Genomic DNA, 22,502 nt, shown 5'->3' on the forward strand with positions numbered 1-22,502 from the left:
TGTGCTTCCTGTAAATCCAATAACCGGTTTTGAAAAGTAGAATTTGAATCTTCATTTATCTTCATTAGCATGGGAATGCAGGAATTTCTACTTCCAAGGGCAACAGAGCTTCTTTCCCGTAAACAAGATGAAATGGTGAAAACTGAGTATCTTCTTTTGTTAGAAAATACCCAACAGAGGGTACACTCAGCGGAAATAATGCCCAGGAGCTCACACAGTGTGCGGTGTGGGTGTGGAATCACAAACTTCTTTACTTATGTGCATTCAATAGGTGTGCAGACTCATCAATAGACAATGAACCAAACTAGATAGAGAAACCACCAAATAATATATTTCCGTCCACAACTATGGACACAATACAAGAGAGACAGATCCAGAGTCCCACCAATGGTGTGGTCCTCTGATCTTACCACAAAGTCCTTCTCCTATCTGCTGGCTATCTAGACTAGAGTCCGCGTGCTCCACCTCGAGCGTGAGTAGACTTTCTGTCTAGAATGATCTTCTCCACCTTGCTGTCTGGAAACCAGTCTAGGTGGGCAGCCTCCTGCAAGCTAAGTGTGCAGCACAAGGTACTTCTTTCTCCTCCTGACTGTAGGCCCAAAGGTAGCCCTGCTGCTGCTCCTTCTGCTGGTGGAATTGCTGCTTCAGATGATGTTTAAATGAGGCCTGAATGCCCTCTTTATATAGGCCCAAGAGCCTGGCCAGCCAACCGACCCAGCAGCCCTAGAAAGGGCCGACTGCTGGTCGGTTCAGCCCCCTGCCCCTGGCCGACCAAAACCGACCCACAGCTCCCCATTTATGGGACTGTGGGCTGCCCTTTTGGGGCTCTCAATACAAGGGCCCTTGGCCCACCTTTTAAGGGCAGATGCCCTATAAATACAGGGTCCAGCCCATCCTTTGCTCCCCCGCCTTGCCATGTGGCCCTGCGCCACTGTCTGCCTTCATGTGAGGCCTGTTCCAGCCTGCTGTGCTGGCCTGCCAGTTTTCTTTCCAGACCCCAAAGCACTGCTGTTCCTGCTGCTGTCTTTGCGCCTTGTCCAGGGCTTGCTGCAGGTCGAGATCCTGCCTGCAACCCTTGCCATCCAGGTCGCTTCTTCCGTGACTGCATCCTGCCATGAAGGCTCCTTGAGCTGCCTCTGCCAGGCCCTTCACTAGCACCTGGGTGCCATGCTTTTGTGCGTAGGTTCACCCCCCCCATGCTCTCCTCATATGGGGGCTTACAGATGGGGCGGTGACCTCTCCAACATCTTTTACTGCAACTCTGTAAGCCCATAAAGCCTAGTGCAAAGCAAGATCCCACTCCTTCTCATAAGTTCTCATGATCTTTCCCATAATATTAGTACACAAACCATTAAATTTTTCATTCATCCCATTACATTGAGGGTAATACGGACTTGCATATCTGTGTTTAATCCTCAGCTTACTACATAATAAATCCATCAGTTCACTCCTGAAACCTGGACCTCTATCAGAAAGCAACTCCAGTGGTACACCAAATCTACAACAAATATCCTCATACACAAACTTACATACAGATTTTGCATTGACAGCCCGTACTGCTCGTGCTTCAGCCCATCTCGTCAAATAATCCACAGCTGTCAGCATATAACAATTTCCTCTGGCTGTCGTGGGTAGAGGACCGATGGCATCTATTCCCCATTTCTCAAAAATATTATAAGCAAGCATGATATTTCTGAGTTCTGGATGTAAGATCCTCTTACTCATTTGCTGACACTGTAGGCATGACTTGTACCAATGTCTTATGTCTCTCTGGAGGGATGGCCACACATATCCTTCTGTAAGTATTTTCCTCAGGATGATTTTGAAAGCAAAATGTCCTCCACATATTCCCTCATGATTAGCTTGTAAAATATGAAAAATCTCCGCATGCCAGGGAATTCTTTTGAGCACCAGATCAGCCCCTTTCATATAAAGAACATCATCTATCAGACAATAAGAAGTACAGCTTTTAATAAATCAGCATTTTCTTTGTTTTGGAACTTCTTCAGGCACTTTACCAGCTAACAAGAAGCTTTCCTCACAAGCTAATGTCTCCCTTCCTTTGTATAAGGGTTCCTGCACTCCTATTGCATCAACATAGGCTGCTGTAGTTTCCTGCGCAGCATCATGTGCACTTACATTTTTACCTCTTTCAATATGCTGGAGTGTCCAGGCATCCAATTGATTTAACAACTTCTTCACTGCACTTATCCATCTCTTCAAATGAACATGCTTAACCTTCCAGACACCTAAAATTTGCTTCACAACCAACAAAGCATCTCCCTTAATCATGAGTCTCTTAATACCCAAACTAATGCATACTTTCAAACCTTCGAAGAGGGCTGCATATTCAGCTTCATTATTACTGTTGCCTTCAAGCTGAATTCCCATTTTCCGAATTTCATTTCCTCCAGGATCATAAATGACAATTCCTCCTGTACTTTTATTTAAACTTTTTTTGTAAGATCTATCAAAGTGTAAAACAAATGCATCCTCTAACACTTTTTCTTCATTCATGTCAGTATTTTTCTCCACATCTTCAACTAAAATAGGTCCTTCCTTATAGGTGAGGAGATCAGCCAAGGAAGCTCTGGTAGAGTTTTCAACCAAGAAGGTAAAAGAATACTCCTGTAACTCTACTCTCCATTTAATCATGCTCGTGGAGATGTTTGTACTATTCAACATATGAGGCAATAGTGAACATGAGGTGAGAACCACAAAAGGCCTGGACAATAGATAAGACCGAAATCTCCTATAGGCATACAAGAGGCTAGCCAGGACCAATTCAGTCGCTGAATACTTCCTTTCTACTTCACTCTTCGCCCTGCTTGCATAATAGACTGGCCTCATATATCTGGAACCTTCTCCCTACTGCAAAAGAATAGCACCAATAGCTTTACATTTCATGACCCGCCACTTTATCAAGAATATCATCCAGAAAAGGCAGAGGATGGTGGTTTCTCTTTGTCACTGCATTCAGAGGTTTGTAATCAACACAGACTCTCCACTTGGCTACACCTTTTGGCACGATGACTACAGGACTTATCCAATCAGAGTGAACTACAGGATAAATTATTCCTGCCTTGAGAAGCTTATCCACCTCTTCCTTCAGCACATCTCTCTGTTCCGGGCTTAATCTCCTCATTTTCTGAAAAACAGGTTTGGCACCTTCCTTCAGCTCAATCCTCAGAGGCTTCCCTTTAAATCCCCTAATCTCCTCATAAGAAGTGATAAACAAATTGGGGTATTTCTGCAACATCTTCAAATATTCCTCTTTCTCCTCAACATTGAGATCAGGATTCAATGATTGCTCAATCAACAACTGGGTTGATTCTGGAGAACATTTGGGCTGCATTAAATCCTCAATAACCTCAAACCTATCCACTTCTTCCTCACTGAATCCTGTTGCTCCCACAAAATCCACCTGTGATTCCTCATCTACCAAATCCACCAATGCTATTGTTCCTTCATCACTTTCTGAAGTCACCGAACTCTCATCCTCACTGCTAGTTTCACCTCTTTCTTCCTCACTTATTGAATCTGGAACTTCAGCCCTGCTTACCATATCAAAATTCAATTTCTTCCCATTCGTATGTACTGAAAAGATTCCTTTCTGCCAATTCTGAATTGCACCTACCTTCCTCAACCACGGCCTTCCAAGAATCAGAGGATAGGCTCCCAACCCTGCAGGCATTATATGACAATCCACTCGACATGAAACACTAAATGCCTCAATCTCCAAACCAGGTACTATCCCTAAAGTCTTCACCTTGGAGTGGTTTGCCATTCTGATGCGATAACTAGAGGAGCGGGATATCTTCAATCCTAATCTCTCCACACAAGCCTGGGTAATCACACAAATCTGTGCACCTCCATCTATATAAGCCTCTCCAAAACCCTTCCCTTTATGCCAGGCTTCTATAGCAAGTAAAAGATCCGGCAAATCTGAGACAGATATCAGCTTAATTGTACCTTTATGAGAGTTCTTCTTTGCTGGATTTACAGCCCGCCTCCATTCTTTTTTAAGCTTTGGGCATAGACCAATCATTTGAGCAAATGTAATGTCCGGTTTCCTCGCTGAAAGATCTTCCACCAAATCATAATCTCCCTGCTCCTTCCCCTTGGGATAATCTGCAGTTCTGTACTTCCTTCTAGGCTTCTTGCTCTTCTTCTTTTGGTAGGTCATCATCTCCTCAGACTACTTCCCCTTCTTTGCACTCGGACCAACCTCCTCTTCTCTTTCTCTCTTCCCTAATGGCATGACATCTTTAATTTCCTCCAACTCCAACAAGCCAAATGTAACTACCTTACCTTTCCCTTTCTCTTCTGCAGTGGCTTTACAGATTCCAGAGGTACTAGGTTGACCTGCATCTTTTACTTCTACACCATGATCATTCATCCTATTATTCAACCCTGTTGGCAATGGATAAACATCACCTCCAGCATGAGGAGGCTTATCACAGCGTGTGCTATAATGTCCCCACTCTCCACAATTAAAGCGTTGGACACAAGGTGCAAATGACCCTTGACCTCGTCCTGCCTCAAACTCTTCATAAGCTCTGACATTTCATGAATTTCTTCTTTCATATTCTCCTCCTTCTTGACTTCAAACTTCTGTATTAAAGAGGGGAAAGACTACACAGCCCGAAACAGACTGAACTCAGAACTGAACTTCCCCCCCAAAAAAAACTCAGAAAACAGTCAGCCTCAGAATACCATGAACCCACAGCCCACTGCTCATTGGCCAGCAAAACCCCGAAGCCCATATGCTGTTCATAAGAAGAACTGTCGGGAACAATCATCTGTAAACCTGCAGGTATATTCACCGTACCAGCATGCCCATACGTACGACAGCAGGTACTTACACCCCGTACCAATCATATGCAGTAATCCGTACAGTCTGCATTTAATGACGACCATCCTCCGTACAGCTCGTAGAAGATATCTTTAATGACCCATGCGTGCCTGTTCAGCCTGCAATCAAGGCACCGTACTACCAGCCCGTACCAATCAACAAGTACACCCCGTACAACCTCGTAGTGCAGCCCGTACAAAGCCCACGCTTCAGATTCCATACCAGCCCGTACGGTTCTTTCCAGCCTTCAATCAAGGCATGCCATCCGATGCAAGGCTACGCTTATTCTCACAGCTCATATACTCAAAATTCCTGCAGTCGGAAACCTACACCCGTCTCATCACGTACCAACCCGTTTTCTTCATAGGTGCTCAGCCCTTCGCTTACACACACACACCCTCTTTCAGTGTAGCCCTTCAACCAGCTAACAGTTGCGCTCCTTCAGCTGCTCTCTCCTCTTCACCCTACGAGCCTCCCACCATCGCAATGGTCTCTCGCCAGCCCGCACAAGCTCTTTGCTGCACTTCAACCTCGCTCTCTCCTCTTCACTTCTCTCTCTTTGCAAGCCCAAGCTCCACGTATCATGCTTACTCATCGAGCAGAAGCTTCCCTCTCCTATCACGTAGCCACATGCAAGAGCACGATGCCTTCCCAATCAGTCCAACCACCTCAGCCTAATTTGCCACCTCATCAGTGACATTTTACCACTCTCAAGACATTTCCCCCAAATTACATTAAATGCACATTTTGGACCTTTAGTCACACAATTCCACACACATTAGCATGCACATTAAAGCTTGCATGCAAGCCCGTACACACACATGACAAGCCTCTTGACATGGGCACCAGAACATATCGAATTCCCGTAACATGCAATACCACAGTGACTCAGGAAAATTAAAAAAAAAACACCCGTCATGACTTAACTTTCATGACCCCAAAAAACATTTCGCTTGATCACACACTGGACACCCTTGCTCTGGAAGTCTGGTACAACCACATTGCATTTCATCATTTCCCATGAAGTCCCTGCAAAACATACTATATTATCTCAAAAAAATATACATCAGTCCATCATGCTTGTGAAAGAAAAATCCACAAATGCCAAAAGCCCACACCTATCCTGGATGTGTACAACTATGTGCCTAGCCACAGCTATATACGGTGCTAAAAAACTTGATACAGATTTTGTCCTATCACCGGTGGACATCACAAGCCTCTTCGTTGCCTTCCAGAAGTGCCCTACATTGTCAGTGTGGACATCATCAAGGTCTCGGTATTGGTTGGAGTTGCCTCTCAGGTCTTTGGGTCTGCAATACATGTGCACAATGTACTCTTCAGAAGCGCGTTTCCATGCTCTCTCAAAGAGTGTTATTTGGATTTTGCAGCTCTCCAAATATAAATTAAATTCTTCCCTGATTGGGGGAGGGGGCCCTAAGTGGGTACAAGGACCCAATCGGTTGTCGACTCTATTCTCTCTCTACCCTCATTTTCTTTCTCTCTCTATGGTGCATAATGCTAATTTCTTGCTAAAGGTTAAAAGGTCTTGCTGTGGTTACATGATCAGATTACCATTGCATGCTAACCTCGGAAGAATCAGTCGACATTTCCCTTAAAGGATCTATCTTTGTAATATATTTGTTTGCGCTTCATGTAAATGATCGGGAGGGATTTAATGTCAAGGTCCTAGGTGAGGGCTGATAGCACCAGACTAGGTAGATCTAAGGCCAAGGGCCTAATGCAAAGGTTGTGCCTAGGGGCAAAGAATTTAATGCATCCCAAGAGAGGGGTGAAATATTGCATTAGGAAGGCTCTATATGGATGACATGTGGCATCTAGATCTATCTAGGGAATTGGGGCTTACTGAGGCTAGACAGAGAAGAGAAGGAAATCATTCACGTTGATTTTTGAATGAAGATCTTTGTCTGCTTGTCAGCCTCAGCGAGATATGGCTGGGAGGTGATTGATGGTGCTGCTCCCGTGATATGAAGTAGAGAACTAGGAAAGAGTGCCTTGCAATTGGTATCAGAGCCAAGGCTATGAAGTGGAGGGAGATGGCTTCATGCGTTTCGTCAAACGTATTGCAGAGTTGCAATGCAATGGAAAGGCGTGGAGCGTTGGTGGCGAGTCGCCCAACGGTGACCTTCGCTTGATGGATAGAGGAGCGTAGGGCCTTGAACAGGCTAGGCAAGTGAAAAAGGCCGCGCAATTACAGACCAGCGTCGAGGGAGATCCAAAGCTGCTGACGATGCCCGCGATCGATGGCACTCCCGTAAGGCAAGGAATTCAATCATTCACGTGATCGATAACAGGTCTGGAGCGTAGCTGGAAGGATAGAGCTGGATCGTCGACGCACGTGAGCGTCAAATCGATTGGCGCTGGCCTACGCAAGCAGGTCGTAGATCGTAGGAGCGGGACACGCAGGCGTTGAAGCTGTTGTTGGAGCGGAAGGTTCCTGTAAGGTCCTTCGACATTGGTGCTTTGTGGTTGACCAGGTCAACAGGAAGCCCAAGGGAAGGTGCTGGAACGGATAGCAACAGTTCGTGAGCAGGGAGATCATGTGGCACGATTAGCCTGACAGACAAAGGATGAGACCTTCGATAATTCGGTGAAGTTGACGCAGAATAGCAGAGGTCTAGTCGGGATTGGTGCACGTAAGTTGTGACCTGGGGCGCAGAGGCAACGCAGATAGCGTGGAGCGCTAGTCAACGGACAACTGTCCCACATAGTCCGAAATTGGCCAGCGAGCATGGGAACTATGACTGCAGGCTGTTGGCGGGATCTGCATGGAATCAGAAAGACTCTGACGAATCCGTTCATGACCAGGGAGCTTTCTTTGACCTCCATTAGTTTGTGTTGTTGTTTTTTTTTCTTCTCGATTTAGTAGGGTGATGCACTACTTCCATAGACAGGATAACGTGAATGATCAGCATGCATGAGGCGTCAATGTTGTAGCAGGGACAGATTATGCCTGTGTGCTTCAATCAGAGTCAGATTGCAGGAATTTCCCTGGTATAGGGAAAAGCGCGGTCTGAGATATATGCCTGTATTAAATGCCTGATCAGGGTGAATGTGGGATTGCAGGAATTCCCTAGTATAGGGAATTGTGCCAGATTGTTAGTACACTGAATTGTGTCAGTTTGTAAATACAGCTTTCTAGTGGTGTTTAAAAAAAAATAAAACAAAAAACAAAGACAAAACAAAACAAAACAAAACAAAACACCCATTGAACGGAATGGAAGCAGAAGAAGGGGCTTCCAGGAGGGACCCTGGTGAATCAGGAGTCCGGCCGACCCAACAGGTGTCGCGCCCAGCAGCTCATACTTTATCTGGCAGGATTGCATTGCTGGAGGATGCCTTGCAACAGTTGTTAGCGCAGCAATTACAGGCCAATGCAGGGCAGTCCGAACTTAGGAGAGCGATACACAGTATGTCTGCCAGACCTTCTCGAGAGGAGAAGGGAAAGGCTCCAATGGAACCGGAGTCTAGTGTCCATACGGTCGAGCCTAGGAAGGCTAAAGTGCCAAATATTGCCAATTACAGACCGGAAAAGTATTCTGGTCGGATGAACGACTGTAGCTCCGATGTCATTGAGACCTGGTTACATAAATGGGACGAGGCGTTCGCCATTTGTGAAATCAGAAATGACATCAAGAAGATCCGTGAGGCCACCCACATGTTTAGTGAGGCAACGGATCGGTGGTGGATCAAACAACAAAAAGATGGTATAGCATCCACTACTTGGGAGGGGTTTAAAAGAGAGTTCAGGAAACACTTCTTACCTCCTGACGAAGCATCCCGAGCTTGGGATCAATATAGGAATCTTCGTCAGAGAAATTTATCAGTGGCAGAATACACTGATAAGTTTTGAGAGAGTGTAATGAAGGTTGACGAACCCCTGCCTCAATCAATCCAAGTGAAAGATTTCATATTTGGATTGAATGATCGAATAAAAATGGAAGTTCGGGCTAAGTACGCGAACACGTTAGATGATGCAATAGCTATAGCCCTGAACTATGAGGATGCCAAGGGCAGCAAGCCAAGTGGGTTTGCACAGGTCGGAACCCAGTATGGGTATCTGAAGAAATGTGGGTTTAAGAAGAAGTGGGCTAGTAGAGGGAGTGGTTCGCAGCCGAGTGGTCAAGCCAAGCAGGCGAGACCGGCTGAAACTCCTAAACCAAGTACCACCATTGGAGTGAAAAGGAAAGTAACCCCAATGGCAGCCCGGGCTTGGTCTAAGTCTCCCTTGAACCCAGAACAAAGGGAAAAAGCGAGGAGAGAAGGCTTATGTTTTGGTTGCCTTCAGCCTCACCAGTGGAAGGATTGTCCACGTAACAAAGATCGTCGGATGGCTGAGATGGTGATCTCAGAATGTGACGTGGAGATGGAGGGAAGTCCCAGAGCGGAAGAGATGCAGATTCGGCTAGCGGGATCTTCTCAGAGGTTAGTACCTTGTTTGTTATGTGTGTTTGTTGCTAAGCTAGTGACGAGTGCACCTGGTAACATCCTATCTAAGCCCGCAGCAACGGGGTATACAGCCTTTAATGATACGGAGTTAATTAAAATGAAAGGGCAAGTGGCCAATCATGATGTCATTGTGTTGTTTGACTCGGCGTCAACTCACAATGTGATTAACTCCAAGCTCGTGAAGAGGTTGAAATTAAAGACAAGTCCATCTGACTATGCGTATACAGTCAGGATGGCAGATGGAAGTTCAACTGAAGTATGGGACCAAAGGGTTACCCAGTTGGAGCTTCATATTCAGGACTATGCTGAGAAGCTTGATTTTGAAATGACCAAGCTTGCTCATTCAGATATAGCCCTGGGTATGGCGTGGCATTCTAAGAAGAATCCAGCCATTCATTGGAAAAAGCACGTATATCAATTCAAGATGAATGATGTGCTTTATGTCTTGCGAGGTGAAAAAGATATACCTCAGGGACCGTTGGTTTCCGTAATGGAAATCCGAAAAGCTCAAGTAGAGTTTTTATTCCTTTGCACAGCATCGGTAGAGCCGGTTGATGATTCTTCGGCTAGCACTGATGTTACGCAAAGTGGTGAGATGGCCAAGCTGGCTAATCTTATAACAGAGGAGTTCTCTGAATGTTTTAGGGATGAACTACCTTATGGGTTACCTCCAGAGCGGAAAGCTCAACATAAGATTGAACTGATCCCGGGGGCAGAACCTGTAAATAGGCCGCCCTATAGAATGAGTTTTACCGAAGAGGCGGAGGTGCATAGACAGCTGGAAGAATACCTCAAGTTGGGGCAGATTCAACCAAGTTTCTCACCTTTTGCTTCGCCAGTGATATTAAAGAAGAAAAAGGATGATACGTTTCGCCTCTGTATAGATTACAGAGCATTGAATAATATCATTGTCAAGCACAGGTATCCGATGGCTTGGATTGATGATTTGCTAGATGCATTACATGGAGCCGTGATTTTCAGTAAGATAGATCTTAAGTGTGGCTACCATCAGATCCGGATTAGAGCCGAGGATGTGCATAAAACCGCTTTCAGAAGCAGGTTTGGTCATTATGAGTTTTTGGTAATGCCCTTCGGACTTACCAATGTTCCGGCGACCTTCGTCATGCTTATGAACGATTTACTACATCCGTATATCGGAAAGTTCGTAGTACATTTTATTGACGATATCCTGATATTCAGTAAAAGTATTACTGAGCATCGTGAACACTTAAGAGTAGTGTTCAGTACTTTGAGGAAAGCCAGTCTTTATGTAAATAAAAAGAAAACTATACTGTGTATGGTTAGGCTTGAATATTTAGGGTTCATAATTACTCCACAGGGGGTAGAAATGGATCCGAAGAAAGTGGTTGCGATACTGACTTGGCCAATCCCTCAGAGTCTGACCGCGTTGCGATCATTCTTGGGATTTGTCCAGTTTTATAGAAGGCATATCAAAGGGTATTCCGGAATAGTATCGCCATTGACTGATCTGACCTCAGATAAAGTACCTTTTATTTGGGGACAGAAGAATGTTTTAACACCATAAAACAAGCTGTGGTCACAGGACCGGTGTTAAAAATAGTTGATCCCCAGAAACCGTTGTTCCTAGAAACCGATGCAAGTGGCATTGCGGTAGGAGCAGTTCTATCCTTGTGGTGGTTGATCGTCTAACCAAAATGGCGCACTTCATTCCGACTAGAGAGTCTGTTAGTGCCCCGCAAGTGGCGGATTTGTTCATCAGACATATATTTCGTCTGCATGGATTGCCTAGATCCATAGTGTCAGACAGAGATGTCAGATTTACCGGTCATTTTTGGAGAGCGGTATTTGAGACGCTAAGGACTGAGTTGGGAATGAGTAGTGGGGATCATCCTGAGACGGATGGTTAGACGGAGAGAGTCAACCAGACCTTAGAGGATATGCTGAGGGCATATGTGTCATTGAGGTAACATATGTGGGACAAGTGGTTGCCGTTGTTGGAGTTTGCCTACAATGATAGAAAACATTCCTCTACCGGGTTCAGTCCGTTTGAGCTGAACTATGGTTATAGACCAGCCAATCCAACTATAGTTGGAGTACCTCAGAAAGTGCCTAGTGCCGCGAACTTTGTAGTTCAGATGCGGGAGATGCTAGCACTTGCGAGAGCTAATATCCGCCAGGCTATGGATAGAGCCAAGGTGTATGCGGATGAAAACCGGTCTATAAGAGTATTTAAGGAAGGAGAAAAAGTTTTTCTCAGAGTTCCTTCGCACTCGAAGTCGTTGACTTCAGGAGAGTGTGCTAAGTTATCACCTCGATACTGTGGGCCGTGGTTAATTCTAAAGAGAATAGGCAGTGTAGCCTATAAATTAGAATTGCCACAGGGGTGTAAGGTGCACCCGGTTTTTCATGTTTCGCGCTTAAAGAAATTTTTACATACAGGTGACTCACTAATCGAAGGTGTAGTTTTGTTTCAGGAGATAGAGGATATTGCAAGGCGCAAACCAACAAGAATCCTGGACCGAGGAACAATGCAAATACGAAATCGGAAGATACCCACAGTGTTGGTTGCATGGCATGGTCAGCCTCTATCCGAAGCTACTTGGGAATCCGTATATCAGTTGCGGAGAGTGTTCCTAGATTTTATCATCGAGGACGCTGATGTCTGAAGCGGGAAGGAATGTTACGCTCTAGCCGAGGCAGCATGACCTCGGAAGAATCAGTCGACATTTCCCTTAAAGGATCTATCTTTGTAATATATTTGTTTGCGCTTCATGTAAATGATCGGGAGGGATTTAATGTCAAGGTCCTAGGTGAGGGTTGATAGCACCAGACTAGGTAGATCTAAGGCGAAGGGCCTAATGCAAAGGTAGTGCCTAGGGGCAAAGAATTTAATGCATCCCAAGAGAGGGGTGAAATATTGCATTAGGAAGGCTCTATATGGATGACATGTGGCATCTAGATCTATCTAAGGAATTGGGGCTTGCTGAGGCTAGAGAGAGAAGAGAAGGAAATTATTCACGTTGATTTTTGAATGAAGATCTCTGTCTGCTTGTCAGCCTCAGCGAGATATGGCTGGGAGGTGATTGATGGTGCTGCTCCCGTGATATGAAGTAGAGAACTAGGAAAGAGTGCCTTACAACATGGACCCCAACGAGACGAGGCCTCGACATGACCATGACCTGGAGCCCGTGACCCGACAGCTTAGACAAAGGGTCGACACACAGATCACACTTGGAGACATCCCCTCCTTGTTTAGAGTCGGAGCCTGACCGATGGGGGTCACAGTAGCCCTGGTTAGATGCAGAGCTACGACCAGGAGACGTGCCAAGACCGCACCTCTGAGTGGCCGACAGCACTCTATTGCTGACTTCATGCCTCCACTGCCTCATCCATCCTGATATCTTGCTGTTGCTGGGGATGATGATGATATTGATGATGATGCTGAGATTGATATATAGTCGACCATCGACATGACTATGTTGTACTTAGGACTTAGTACTGCATTTTTGCATTTTTTGCATTTTGCATTGGTATGGACGCTCGTTTAGTAGCTCCACTACCACAGCTCGTTGTATCAGGATTTTCATAGTCTCATAGATCCATCGGTCTTCCGAAGACTTTACTAAACTTTCTTTCTTTGTTTCTTTCACACACATCGACTAGTACTAGATCACCTAGTACTACACACCAACACACTCTTTGACTATGATATCTCCAACAGGCTAGAGTGCCCCTGCTCAATGGAACCAAACACAAAACACCACACTGGCCCCAAACACTTTGGCGCCCCTTTCGGTATTTATTTAATTCTTGAAAAATGGAATTTTGCTTTACAAAAAGGGCGCACCCTTGCACTTTTCTGCTTGCATTTTCAACTGCCTGAGCCAACAGTTGGCCTCTGCCTGCATCCAATTCGAGTACCCAAGTGCTAGGGCCAAAACTAAGGCATTTTTCAACAACTGTGACACTTGACTATGACAAGGCACCAATGCAAATCCCCAGAAGTGTCTCAAGGCATAAAACTGCAACCAAACTGTGTCTCTAACACTAACCAGGCATACCCTCTGTGATTGGGTATCTTCTTACAGCCAGTAGGGCCTAGAAAGCACTCCAATCAACAAAATGCAAAGCAACATGCATTTCAAAATAGCAAATGCAAATCAAAAGGAAACCAAAATTCCGCACCCGTTGTCTGTGAACGAGGGGCGAGCTCTGCCCTCGCGCCTATCCTCTGTCTAGGCCGCCAGCAAAGCACAGATGGCTTCCACGTAGGAAGAGAGAAAGATGAAGAAACTAAGAGTTGAGTTGAGGAAAGCAAGGCTTAGGGGTGCAGAGGCCAAGGCAAGAGAAGAAGAGCTAATCTCCCATGGCAAAATCCACTTGTAGCTTGGAACTAACCTGTGCAGCTTCAAATGACAGCCCTGCCTCGGAAAGTTTGTCTCGGGATGCGGGCAACAGCAAATCAGTGACAAAAAAACCACCTCAGGATGCAGGCAGCTTCCTGGGGGGTGCGTGCAGCTGTCTCGAAAGGCGTGCAAACATCAGAACAGCAGCAAAGACCACCTTGGAAAACGTGCCAATCAATGGGCAGCGAAGGGAGAGCTCCATACACTTGCATTCAATGATCCGGAACGGCTGGAAAGGGTCCGTACAACAGGTAATATGTCCACATAGCAGGCTTTTAAGGCTCCGTACAGTCCGTACAGAAGCCTTAAATGCAGCAGCTGTTGCTGCAGTCCGTAGAGCCGTACAGATTGTCTCAGAATGCGTAGAGGTCAAAAAGCATGGAGACGAGAACCTGGCAAAGCGTTCCAATCAACCTTAGCCTTTCAAAAACGTAATAAACTTCATCCTCCAACGTTGGAAGAGGAGAGAGGGAAGGGGAGGTGGTAGGTGATGCATGAGGGGTTGCCACGTGTCCCCCTCATTAAAGCTCTAACCCTCCTTACCAATGGAACCTCTGGCCTGCCCCCCCACATTACAGTCCTAACACTCCTAACCAATGAACCATTGACTTTTCCTTGGGCCTAACCTTAAGACCTCTCTTTCTAGCCCTAGCCTAGCATCTGGGCCTAGTGGGTGCACTGAGAATTGGACTAGGGACTTCTAGGAAGTGCGTGCTTCCTCTAGGCCAATCCCCTTGGCCAAAGTAACCATGGAAGTAGCCACGGGGTTAGTTACACATGAAATTCACATCCCCGTGACATACCCCCCTCTTGAGACAGCAAACAATCTCGTTTGCTGCTCCAAAATACACTAAATAAACAACAATGAAAGAGGCATGAATAGCCCATACCAAATAATACATCATCTGGGATATACAACTGCAATGAAGATATGGTCTAGGAGAGCGTGCGATTCTATCCATATATCCATGTATCATTTGTGTGGTACGCTCATCATAGAGGTTCCACAGTAGAAATACTGTCAGCAACCAGTACCTCGGGTGAGACCTGCAGTGTCACTAAGCAACCTCTAGATATCCTGTGAGATGTCTGTATCATGAGGGAGCTGAGGCGCTACCCCCCTCTTAAGCACCAGGCAATGCTCCAGCAGACCTCTGCTCTACTGAGCTTGAGTAAGCTTGTACCACAGTGGGCTCAAGCTGAAGCGCTTCTAGGTAGAGATGAAATACCCTAGGTGGATCTGCCAGTTCAGCTTCCTCCATCCACTTGGCATCCGGTGCTGAGTAGTTCTGAAACTTAACTAGATACCTTCTAGAAACTCTACCTTTGACTTTTCTCTCACTGTGTGACATACTTGCTGGTTTTATGGCTGTAAGTAGAATGCAGCAGGGCTTTTTTCACCCAACATTACTAGGGCTCACCTTTGTAGGAAGATGGTGATTATCCCGGCAATGGAACCACTGAAACCGGCCTTTAGTTAACTAAAGGGTAATAAACCGTAACTAACTTAGCATTCACACCATTTGCAAACACAATGCATCATTTCCAGTCATTTCCATTAGTTAAATGCCATTGATCAACAATCAACACTTAGAGGGAGGCTAGAGTGCCCCTGCTCAATGGAATGAAACACAAGACACCACACTGGCCCTAAACACTTTGGCGCCCTGTTCGGTATTTATTCAATTCTTCAAAAGTGGAATACTGCTTTATAACAAGGGCGCACCCTTGCACTGTTGTGCTTGCATTTTCTACTGCGAGAGCCAACACTTGGCCTCTGCCTACATCCAATTCCAGTGCACCACTAGTACCCAAGTGCTAGGGTCGAAACTAAGGCGTTCCTCAACAATTGTGACACTTGACTGTGACAAGGTATCAATGCGAATCCCGAGAAGTGGTGAAGTAGCCTCAAGGCATAAAACTGCAACCAAACCATCTCTTTGATGCTAACTAGGCATACCCTCTGTGATTGGGTATCTTCTTACAGCTTGTAGGGCCCATAAAGAACTCCAAAAAATAGAATGCAAAGCAACAAGATTTCAAAATAGAAAATTCAAATAAAAAGGAAACCAAACTTTCGTACCCGTTGTCCGTGAACGAGGGGCGAGCTCTGGCCTCGCGCCTGTCCTCTGTCCATCCCCGAGGAGAGCATAGATGGCTTCTAGGCAGGAAGCGAGAGAAATGAAGAAACCAAGAGCTGAGAAAGGAGAGGAAAGAAAAAGCTCAAGGGTCCAGAGGCTAGGGCAAGAGAAGAAGAGCTAATCTCCCATGGCAAATCCACCTGCAGCTTGGAACTAACCCGTGCAGCTTCAAATGACTGCCCTGCCTCGAAATGTGTCCCTCGGGATGCGGGCAACAGCAAATCAATGACCAAAAAACCACCTTGGGATGCAGGCAGCTGCCCCAGTGTGCATGCAGCTGTCTCGGGAGGCATGCAAACAGCAGAACAGCAGCAAAGACCACAAAGCGTGCCAATCAATGGGCAGCGAAGGGAGAGCTCTGTACACTTGCATTCCATGATCCCGTTTGGCTGGAAATGGTCTGCACAACATGCAATATGTCTGTACTTCGTACAGTCAGTATGAAAGCCTTAAATGCAGCAGCTGCAGTCCGTACAGCCATACGGACTGCAGCGGAATCCGTGGAGGTCAAAAAGCGTGGAGACGGGGAACCTTGGAAAGCGTGCAAATCAACCTTAGCCTTTCAAAACGTAAGAAACTCGGTCCCGTGACGTTGGAAGAGGAGAGAGGGAAGGGGAGGTGGTAGGTGATGCATGAGGGGCTGTCATGTGGCCCCCTCATTAAAGCTCTAACCCTCCCTACCAATGGACCATTTGGTCTGCCCTCCCACATTAAACTCCTAACCCTCCTAACCAATAAAAGGTTGGGTTTTCCTTGGGCCCGACCTTAAGACCCCTCTTTCTAGGCCTAGCCTAGCATTAGAGCCTAGTGGGTGCACTGAGAATTGGACTAGGGACTTCTAGGAAGTGGGTGCTTCCTCTAGGCCAGTCCCCTTGGCCAAGTAACCATGGAAGTAGCTACGGGGTTAGCTACACTTGAAATTCACATCCCCATGATACTCCGATCTCAGCATACTCCAGCTTTCAGCTAGTTGCTAGTCTCTAGTTTATATCTGATTTTTTCTTGAGCTATTAAGCTCTGTGGATCAGTTTTATCAGTTTATCAGTTTAGCAGTCTTAGCACTCAGCAAGGGCCCTAGCGCGCCCTGTGCTCCAACCCATTGAGGCTTGTATGAGATCATCCTTTTTGGTGTATTTTGTACCTTGCCCCATAGGCCCATGAGGCCTTCTGCGGACGTTAAGACATCTCTCTCTCTTTCTCTCTCTCTCTCTCACACACACACACACACACACACACACACACATTTTTGGGTGGAATCCATGTATTTTTATATTAAAAGAGGCTGTCCCCGAAATGGAGACCGGCAAATACAAGATCAGAAAATTTCATAAAGATCCAAAGAAAAGAAATATAGTACACACACACACACTTACACTTTTTTTTTGTGTGGAATTAGACACACACACACACACACACACGCACGCACATGGTTGTAGAGATTTTCCCCTTGATTTGCTGTGGTTATGGCTATGCTATGTGCAGGCGGGCTTCTATGAGGAGCTTCTCAGGAGCTACAAAGAGTTGGTTTGTTATCTATCATGTTGTGGATGCTTTCTCTGATTTCATCATCTTCGTGAACAATAAAGGAATTTACTATGAAAAAATAGTTACACAGGCTGTGGGAGCAGAGGAAAAGTGTGCTCTCTCCTGAGAAAATTCAATGGAAAGCTAAGGGGTTGGTTAATCATTTCAAAAGATATATTTTCTTTTTTCTATTTGTATATTTTAAAGAGTGCACATGTGCATGTGCTTGCCCATGCTCATACATGCCCATATGCCTGCAAATCTGCCTGTATATGTGCTGTGCATATGGTATAAGGTGTAGACATAACAGGCCTTCCCTTTGTTCACAAGAGTATAGTTGAGCTATGCTTTTTTCTGTTGTTCAGGTTCAGTGTCTGTCAAACATGATAAGAGCAAAGGGGTCAATGCGGACATATGTGAAAGGTTCTCCCAAAGGTCCTCTTATTGAGTTTTCTGACAAGCAATATCTCAGTCAGGACATAGGAAATGGGGATGGAATAGCAGTTTTCTCCACCCTTTCTTTGTCTACTCATGGTGATTCTTTTCCCTTTTGAGGTTCTGAATGATATGTTCTATTTTTTGCACATACGGCAGAGATGTTGCTAGAGGAGCTGGTAATTATGTTGACAAGGTTTCTGTTTATTCCTCACCTTGCAGAGATGCTGGCAGAGGAGCTGGTAACTATGTTCGTATCTGAGATCAGGATAAAGGTAAGGTGCATTTATTTGAGACTCACATATTTTTCTTTTTAATAGGTTACTTTTCAATGCAAAAGTGAGTCCGCATGTATATTAACGAATAATTAGATGTCTTTTCTTTCGACTTCACTATCATTTGACAAATGTTTTCGTGACCTTGCACTTCTGCGGTAATAAAATGCACATGTATTCCATGAACTTTTAAAGGGTATATACCTTAAAAGAAAAGAAAATTGTCATATTGGTTGTTTCCTGCAGTTGATTCTCTCACCCATTGGAAATTTATATTTCTGTATGTAGATTCTGTATCTATCAACTAATTAAAACAAATTGTAGGACTTGTTGAGGTGTTGCCTTACTCGCAAGCTCTATTCATAGCAAGCATTACTTGTTGTAGGATCTTAATCATAGAACTGCTTTTTGTGACATGTCGATAGTAAATTTAGACTTCATTCGAGATCAAGCTGAAGCACATGAAATGGGGCGTCCCTCACATTGCTTCTGAGCGGAGTACCAGAGATCACTTTTCTTATCTAGGTAGACAGAAATCTAGGTAGGCAGAGTGACGCAAGAGGTCACTTTTCTTATCTAGCTAGTGTTCATAAGCAGACAGAATTCTGGTCTAAAATTTTGCCTATTAAGTGGCCATCAACTTTACAGCAGCCTACTCACAGAAACAAGCCCCAACCTGAGTCCTTCCTAATGGGTTCCCAGCATAACTGCTAGGCAGTGACGCCAAAGATAACTTTTCTTATCTAGGTAGTGTTCATGAGCAGACAGAAATCTGGTCTAAAATTTTGCCTATTAAGTGGCTATCAAACTTTACAGCAGCCTTTTCACAGAAACAAGCCCCAACCTGAGTCCTTCCTAATGGGTTTCCAGCATCATTGCTAAAGAACCATGGCCAAGAAGGATTTTTTGCTTGAGTCACTAAAATGAAATCGTATAGTCTTAACAGGTAATTGTAGCTTGAGTGAAGAGAATGTGGACTACTTCATGATTAGCGTTCTCCTTTAGTGCTAGCCTTTGCCACGAATGAGTCTGTCCTTCACCTCTTGAATACTGACAGAAACTCAAGACCAAGACCTTTGTATAAATGGATGCTCAAGTATGTGTGGGTTTGTGGATTTGTATATGTGAGAGCATATGTTTATACTATATTCTACACCAACCGTCGGGCGCTTGAAAAGATCAAAACAGATTTCTGAACCACAATTGAAACATTGTAGGTGACAACATGCTGAGTATCCTCCCAGCCAACCTTGATAGATGAACGTCAAAAACCGGATAAACTTCCATAATTTCCTTTCCTTCATTCTTCTGTCGAGCCCACATCTCCCTAGACAAATCTAGATGCCACATGTTAATTAATTAAGCCCTTCTTAGATGCCCCCATCTAGTCCAGCAATCCAAATACAATACAAATGTCAGTCACTTAGACTTCCAAGGTCATGTTATCTTGGCTTGAGCATAACAACGGTGATGATGTTGGTAGGGATGTCATAGTGGCAAGTCCCTGCTACGCATGATGGAGTTTATGGTTTCAACCTTATGAGTGACTATCATGAGATTGAAACTGCACTATCTCAAGTGGGGCATTGCCCTATCAGACAGCTAGATTGTTTACACATTTTTTGTTTAGGTTCATTCGGGAGGGATTAAAATGGAAGCATATAGTCTTCACAAGCAATTGTAGGTGAATGAAGTGATTATCATGAGATTGAAAATGCACTATGTGTTGTGTTTTTCGAGGATTAAGTTTGGGTAAGTTCCTGGATTCATCTAGATATATGTTTCCCCCCATATTAGCGGACATAAAAATTTCACCTTGTGAAGTTTTCGTCGATGTTGTGGCTTGCTAATATTGCGATAAAATTCTATTTATCTTAATTAGTCCATTGCCCTATGAGCAGCTAGATTGTCTAAGCATTTTTTTGCTTGGGTTTGTTTGGGAGAGACTATAATGAAATCGTATAGTCTCCATAAATGATTGTAGCTTGAATGAAGAGAATGTGGACTACTTTTTGGTTAGCCTTCTCCTTTAGTGATAGCCTTTGTCACGGCTGAGCCTAGCCTTCACCTTTGGAGTGCTGAGAGAAACTTAGGACAAAGATGTTTGTATAAATGGATGCTCAAGTATGTAGGGGAGTGTGGATTTTTTGTGTGAGCATATGTTTATACTATGGTTTGGACCCACCATTGGGCGCTGATGATGTTGGTGGCGATGTTATAGTAGCTAGTCCGTGCTATGCGTGGAGTTTTGGTTTTCAACCTTGTGACTCTCATGAGATTGGAACTGCACTATGTATCGTGTTTTTGAGGATGAGTTTGGGCATGTTCTTGGATTTATCTAGATATATATGGTCAAGAAGGAAGCTAGAGGCGAGTCATCTTTGAGTTTTTGGATGCTAGGCGCATTAACTTATTACCAAGCCAAATAAATGTAAGCTGGATATAGAAGGAGAACCTTCATATCAACCTTAGGTATTCCAACCCCTTGGTTAGATTGTACCCCAACCCTCGGCCAATACCTAGATTCATCTAATCTTAATCCTAGATGGTTGGTCAATGTTTAGGCCCATTAGGGATGTAACAGATCTGGGCCTATCTTTCGACAAGGGTGAGGCCTTTTTCTTTGAAAGCTCTCATTCCTTTGGTAGGGCCCTCTCCTAGAAGCACTTGACATGTGGCTTCTTAAACTCTAGATCTATCCAAATCCTGGACTCATCTAGCCTTAATTGCAGATTGTTAAGCCATAGTTAGGCCCATTAGGGATGTAATAGATCCGGGCCTCTCTTTCTATGAGGGTGAGGCTTTTTTCTTTAAAAGTTTTCATTCCTTTCAGTAAGATCCTCTCCTAGAAGCATTCAACATCTGGCTTCTATGTAGGCAACGTGAATTATCAAGGCTTGCAAATGACAGATTTGTGGTGGCATTCAAGAGAATGGGAGTCATTATTACCTTTTTGAACTTGAAGGTTCATTGTATACATAGATATTTAAGGTTTCTAGTACGATACATTGGGATATGTTATTTCCTTTTTTGTCTTGTTGATTTTTAATCATTCTCTAGCTGCTTATATATATATATATTTTGGTGATTGTGCAGTGGCTTATTATTTCAGAGTTTCATTGTACACTATATTCAGGGGTTGAAATTGGCTATTTGAAGGAGAAATTTTCTGAAAAGATATTGCAGGATATATATGTCGAAACAAATTTGAAGATACCTGGGTTATTTGCAAGGGAGCATACAGGACTCGGTCTTGCTGATGCCTCTCCAAAAGGTTCTGTCCTTCCAGTTAAGAGAGAAGTTTTGCAGGTGGGGTATCTTTACAGTATGCTAAAGGTTTCATTCCAGCCATTGAAGACTGTCCCGTATCTTAGACTGCTTCACATCTCTAGACTTCTATTGAGGATTTACTTTGTTGAACATGTAATAAGGCTAATTCTTTGAAACAATGATTGATGTTTATATAGACAACACTTGAGAACTGGTCTGGGAAAATCAGGTGAGAATCATGGATTTGACAAGGTCATGTATTGCTCGACTTGTATCTTTTTGGTCTATTTTCAGACCTTTTTTGCCTTACTAGGAAGTCCTAGTTCAAGAAAAAAGCTTTGGACTCATTGATTTTATATGAATCTTTAGGAATGGATGTTTTAATCTGATGCGGGTCTATCCTTATTCAGCTGAGAATGCTAAGATCTTTGCTCCATGTGAAAAAGCTTCAGATGAGTAAAAAATTAGATGTGCAAAAGAAGTAAGATAAAAGGGCATTTTAAACTCCACTTTTTGGATCTTATCATGTTTATGCAAGAAGCTTTGGCTTACGAATATCAGCTAAGTGTTGATATCGACCTTTACTTTGCAACTTTCACCCTGGTCCATGTATCAGGAGGAAGACTCATCTGCTCTCCTAAAGATGCCAGAACGGAAAACCCTTGCAGCTCGACTCCGAGGTTAGCAGACTTGCAGAGTGTCAAGGACTTAGAGCAGCAGGACAGGCTGATTTCGGCATGATCATGGAACCATGGACCACATTCTCACGCTCAGATGTATCATCGAGGAGGCGAGGTCACGGAAGCAGAGGGTTTATTGTTGCTTTGTGGATTTCCGCAAGGCATTTGACACGGTTCCAAGAGCCTGCCTCATACGGCACCTACAAGACTTGGGTTATGACCAGGATATCATTTGGGCTGTCATGGCACTTTACGAGAGAGTTTTAGGTAGAGTTCGGGCAGGATCCGGGTGGACAGACAAGATCATGAGCACCATCGGGGTCAAACAAGGGTGTCCTTTGTCACCTACCTTGTTTGGCCTCTACATTGACGAGGGCTTGAGATAGTGATGCAGACATAGGGGGGTGTAGGTTGCTCTCTTGTAGACACGCTGATCTAGATTTTGCTCTACGCAGATGACGTGGCTC

General features: G+C 44.6%; 1 protein-coding gene across 2 annotated transcripts in view; it reads left to right on the forward strand.

The window, feature by feature from the left end:
* The window catches only part of LOC147885873 (uncharacterized), a 47,479-nt gene that overhangs the window by 16,444 nt on the left and 8,533 nt on the right, over positions 1–22,502 (forward strand). Inside the window, exons 3-6 of one of the 2 annotated variants that reach the window (XM_087396714.1) lie at positions 17,334–17,375; positions 17,741–17,909; positions 18,033–18,085; positions 21,182–21,394. In XM_087396714.1, the coding sequence (XP_087252840.1) occupies positions 17,334–17,375; positions 17,741–17,909; positions 18,033–18,085; positions 21,182–21,394 (477 nt within the window). The remainder of the gene's footprint in view (positions 1–17,333; positions 17,376–17,740; positions 17,910–18,032; positions 18,086–21,181; positions 21,395–22,502) is intronic. The other variant, XM_087396715.1, reaches the window with a different exon arrangement.

Source organism: Dipteris shenzhenensis, chromosome 25 (genome assembly GCF_047967505.1).
Source record: "Dipteris shenzhenensis isolate YYH24624 ecotype China chromosome 25, Dip_SZ_1.0, whole genome shotgun sequence".
NCBI lineage: Eukaryota > Viridiplantae > Streptophyta > Polypodiopsida > Gleicheniales > Dipteridaceae > Dipteris > Dipteris shenzhenensis.